The sequence below is a fragment of the Panulirus ornatus genome, chromosome 30, assembly GCF_036320965.1.
Source record: "Panulirus ornatus isolate Po-2019 chromosome 30, ASM3632096v1, whole genome shotgun sequence".
In the NCBI taxonomy this organism is placed as follows: Eukaryota; Metazoa; Arthropoda; class Malacostraca; order Decapoda; family Palinuridae; genus Panulirus; species Panulirus ornatus.
This window is the reverse complement of record NC_092253.1, coordinates 21,289,915-21,295,125: the sequence shown is the minus strand read 5'-3', so window position 1 is coordinate 21,295,125 and position 5,211 is coordinate 21,289,915. Positions and strand designations below refer to the sequence as shown.

Here is a 5,211-nt window from a genome sequence, read left to right as displayed (position 1 = left end):
GGGTCGACCTATACACGAGATATATCATGAATTAATGATCTCTTAGGAAAACATCAATGGTCGACCTATACACGAGGTAGACTTATAGACGAGTATAAACTATATGTGAAAGAATTCGATAACGAACACTGAACCGAAATCTTTGCTTGATAACGAAGCTAATCTATTGTTATCATTTATTATCATAACGGACCTCTTTGCCCCTTTTTAACGTCTTGAGAAATTTTCATTACGACTTTCGTATTTGTACTGACTTTATTATCTTACAATAATTTCTGTGTCCGCACTATTGTCCATGATCCTGTGGGATGGCATCTACAGCAGCTGTCCTCAGCATCTGTTCATTTCAGTGTTCGAACCTCGAGGTATGAATCATAACAGAGGATATGATAATCATTTATTCTAAATCTAATTTTTTCCTTATATTCAAATACCTAAGGATACTGTGGTTCGGATTTCATATGCTGGAGCAGGTCTGTAGGGCGGGTAGGTGGCCTCACCCTCGTAAGTGACCTCGGCCACGAAGCCGGAGTCGCCGTTGACGTAGTAAGTGACCTTCTGGAGGCGACCGTCGGGAAGAGGCACGTAGTAGGAGCCCCTGGTGTCGTAGCCATCACGGGTCTCCTGGTGGCCATAGGTGGCGCCAGTCTGGTCGTCCTGGACGGTGTAGGTGAAGTCATAGCCGGTGGGGACCTGGAAGTACGAGAGTAGAAAATGACGGGAGGACAGTAATGGCGAAGTTGCAGTTGATTACTCTTGCAGAATGAGCGCATTCTATCTCCTAGCGCAAGCTATCATGTGTGTGTGTGTGTGTGTGTGGACAGTGATATACATGGATATATGGTAGTGATATCTATACATGGGCATTAGACTCTGACCTCCCTGGCAGGGGCATGGTATTTCGGGGCGGTGCGAGCAGCCCTATCTACTGGGGCGGGGTTGGTCGGGGCTCGCTGGTGCTGGGCGGAGCGGGGCATGGCAGACTGGTGCTGGGCGGGGCGAGCGGCTCTGTCCACTGGGGCGGGGTCCTTCGGGGCACTCTGGTGCAGAGCGGTGCGGGCAATCCTCGCCCCTGCGGCGGGACCCACCGGGGCGTGCTGGGATGAGGCGGGGCGTGATGGGGTATGCTTGGATGGGGCAGACTCCCCCGGCCTGGCGAGGACCATGGCTAAGAGAACGGCGGACACAACCAACTGCTGTATAGAAAACGGAAATAATTTCCTTCAGTGATCTTACCAAGACCACCAACTTCAGTGAGCCAGCATTTGCATTCTATAACACGTTATCACCTAGCAAAATGAAGTTTCGATTCTGAACTTGACTTAGATGTATGTATGGAAGATCATTGTGATCATGGCCCAAGAACTGTACAGAACTCACTTTAGCTCCCATGATCCTGCTGTCACATGAACTGATTCTTCAGTGGGAAGACTGGAGGCTTTTATACCTGTAATCCTCCGCTCGCTCTCAGCTCTACAGACGCACACTAGAGGGGAGTTGGGGAGAGAGGGGGTGTACAACAGACACCACGCCAACTATCGCTGGGAAACTTAATCACATCGTTACATTGTCAATAACCTCAGTTATTGACAATGGCATATGGTGGCTTGTTAAGTAACTTTTCGTTCAATTACCTTAACCAATGATAATCACGTCATTTTGGTGGATTTATAACAGGTGGATGTTCAACTATCTATGCGAATTATGTTAAGGATTTATATGAACATTTCACACCATTTATCTATACTTAACGATCTGTGGTAACCTAGCCTTTAGGTCGCAAGCTTTTGTCTTTCTCTGAACATATATATATATATATATATATATATATATATATATATATATATATATATATATATATATTATAGTTGTGTTAACTGGAGTGATAGTTTTCATCATGTGTTTTGACAAGAAAAGTGAAGTTGGAGAAAAATGTAGCTTAGACATTGAAGCTTATTGATACAGTGGTGAAATTGATGAGAACTGCTATTGACGTTTTGTGTGAATAAATTGTACATTTCCTTTTCCATAGCCAGAGGTTGAACCATTATGTGACATTCATTTTTTCATTCATTTCAAGCTAAAAGTTTGTTTTCTAAATTGTTTCTTACATTTTTCATATGTATATATATGTATGTGTGTGTGTGTGTGTGTATGTGCGTATGTGTTGATGTATGTGTGTGTGTGTTATGATATATATATGTATATTATCCCTGGGATAGGGGTGAAAGAATACTTCCCACGTATTCCTCGCGTGTCGTAGAAAGCGACTAGAGGGGACGGGAGCGGGGGGCCGGAAATCCTCCCCTCCTTGTATTAACTTTCTAAAATGGGAAACAGAAGAAGGAGTCACGCGGGGAGTGTCATCCTCCTCGAAGGCTCAGAGTGGGGTGCCTAAATGTGTGTGGATGTAACCAAGATGTGAAAAAAGGAGAGATAGGTAGTATGTTTGAGGAAAGGAACCTGGATGTTTTGGCTCTGAGTGAAACGAAGCTCAAGGGTAAAGGGGAAGAGTGGTTTGGAAATGTCTGGGAGTGAAGTCAGGGGTTAGTGAGAGGACAAGAGCAAGGGAAGGAGTAGCAATACTCCTGAAACAGGAGTTGTGGGAGTATGTGATAGAATGTAAGAAAGTAAATTCTCGATTAATATGGGTAAAATTGAAAGTTGATGGAGAGAGGTGGGTGATTATTGGTGCATATGCACCTGGGCATGAGAAGAAAGATCATGAGAGGCAAGTGTTTTGGGAGCAGCTGAATGAGTGTGTTAGCGGTTTTGATGCACGAGACCGGGTTATAGTGATGGGTGATTTGAATGCAAAGGTGAGTAATGTGGCAGTTGAGGGAATAATTGGTATGCATGGGGTGTTCAGTGTTGTAAATGGAAATGGTGAAGAGCTTGTAGATTTATGTGCTGAAAAAGGACTGATGATTGGGAATACCTGGTTTAAAAAGCGAGATATACATAAGTATACTTATGTAAGTAGGAGAGATGGCCAGAGAGCGTTATTGGATTACGTGTTAATTGACAGGCGTGCGAAAGAGAGACTTTTGGATGTTAATGTGCTGAGAGGTGCAACTGGAGGATGTCTGATCATTATCTTGTGGAGGCTAAGGTGAAGATTAGTATGGGTTTTCAGAAAAGAGAGTGAATGTTGGGGTGAAGAAGGTGGTGAGAGTAAGTGAGCTTGGGAAGGAGACCTGTGTGAGGAAGTACCAGGAGAGACTGTGTACAGAATGGAAAAAGGTGAGAACAATGGAAGTAAGGGGAGTGGGGGAGGAATGGGATGTATTTAGGGAATCAGTGATGGATTGCGCAAAAGATGCTTGTGGCATGAGAAGAGTGGGAGGTGGGCTGTTTAGAAAGGGTAGTGAGTGGTGGGATGAAGAAGTAAGAGTATTAGTGAAAGAGAAGAGAGAGGCATTTGGACGATTTTTGCAGGGAAAAAATGCAATTGAGTGGGAGAAGTATAAAAGAAAGAGACAGGAGGTCAAGAGAAAGGTGCAAGAGGTGAAAAAAGGGCAAATGAGAGTTGGGGTGAGAGACTATCATAAATTTTAGGGAGAATAAAAAGATGTTCTGGAAGGAGGTAAATAGGTGCGTAAGACAAGGGAGCAAATGGAACTTCAGTGAAGGGCGTAAATGGGGAGGTGATAACAAGTAGTGGTGATGTGAGAAGGAGATGGAATGAGTATTTTGAAGGTTTGTTGAATGTGTCTGATGACAGAGTGGCAGATATAGGGTGTTTGGTCGAGGTGGTGTGCAAAGTGAGAGGGTTAGGGAAAATGATTTGGTAAACAGAGAAGAGGTAGTAAAAGCTTTGCGGAAGATGAAAGCCGGCAAGGCAGCAGGTTTGGATGGTATTGCAGTGGAATTTATTAAAAAAGGGGGTGACTGTATTGTTGACTGGTTGGTAAGGTTATTTAATGTATGTATGACTCATGGTGAGGTGCCTGAGGATTGGCGGAATGCGTGCATAGTGCCATTGTACAAAGGCAAAGGGGATAAGAGTGAGTGCTCAAATTACAGAGGTATAAGTTTGTTGAGTATTCCTGGTAAATTATATGGGAGGGTATTGATTGAGAGGGTGAAGGCATGTACAGAGCATCAGATTGGGGAAGAGCAGTGTGGTTTCAGAAGTGGTAGAGGATGTGTGGATCAGGTGTTTGCTTTGAAGAATGTATGTGAGAAATACTTAGAAAAGCAAATGGATTTGTATGTAGCATTTATGGATCTGGAGAAGGCATATGATAGAGTTGATAGAGATGCTCTGTGGAAGGTATTAAGAATATATGGTGTGGGAGGCAAGTTGTTAGAAGCAGTGAAAAGTTTTTATCGAGGATGTAAGGCATGTGTACGTGTAGGAAGAGAGGAAAGTGATTGGTTCTCAGTGAATGTAGGTTTGCGGCAGGGTGTGTGATGTCTCCATGGTTGTTTAATTTGTTTATGGATGGGGTTGTTAGGGAGGTAAATGCAAGAGTTTGGAAAGAGGGGCAAGTATGAAGTCTGTTGGGGATGAGAGAGCTTGGGAAGTGAGTCAGTTGTTGTTCGCTGATGATACAGCGCTGGTGGCTGATTCATGTGAGAAACTGCAGAAGCTGGTGACTGAGTTTGGTAAAGTGTGTGGAAGAAGAAAGTTAAGAGTAAATGTGAATAAGAGCAAGGTTATTAGGTACAGTAGGGTTGAGGGTCAAGTCAATTGGGAGGTGAGTTTGAATGGAGAAAAACTGGAGGAAGTGAAGTGTTTTAGATATCTGGGAGTGGATCTGTCAGCGGATGGAACCATGGAAGCGGAAGTGGATCATAGGGTGGGGGAGGGGGCGAAAATTCTGGGAGCCTTGAAGAATGTGTGGAAGTCGAGAACATTATCTCGGAAAGCAAAAATGGGTATGTTTGAAGGAATAGTGGTTCCAACAATGTTGTATGGTTGCGAGGCGTGGGCTATGGATAGAGTTGTGCGCAGGAGGATGGATGTGCTGGAAATGAGATGTTTGAGGACAATGTGTGGTGTGAGGTGGTTTGATCGAGTAAGTAACGTAAGGGTAAGAGAGATGTGTGGAAATAAAAAGAGCGTGGTTGAGAGAGCAGAAGAGGGTGTTTTGAAATGGTTTGGGCACATGGAGAGAATGAGTGAGGAAAGATTGACCAAGAGGATATATGTGTCGGAGGTGGAGGGAACGAGGAGAAGAGGGAGACCAAATTGGAGGTGGAAAG

The 5,211-nt window shown here is 44.1% G+C and overlaps 1 protein-coding gene across 1 annotated transcript; it reads right to left on the bottom strand.

The window, feature by feature from the left end:
- Positions 1-402: 402 nt before the first annotated feature.
- LOC139758589 (uncharacterized) lies at positions 403-1,393 on the bottom strand. The gene is made up of 3 exons (XM_071680106.1): positions 1,381-1,393; positions 879-1,196; positions 403-693 (listed from the first exon to the last, which is right to left on the bottom strand). Exons 1-3 carry the CDS (start codon positions 1,390-1,392, stop codon positions 427-429), a joined length of 597 nt encoding a protein of 198 aa, XP_071536207.1. The 5' UTR covers position 1,393; the 3' UTR covers positions 403-426.
- Between the last annotated feature and the right edge of the window lie 3,818 nt (positions 1,394-5,211).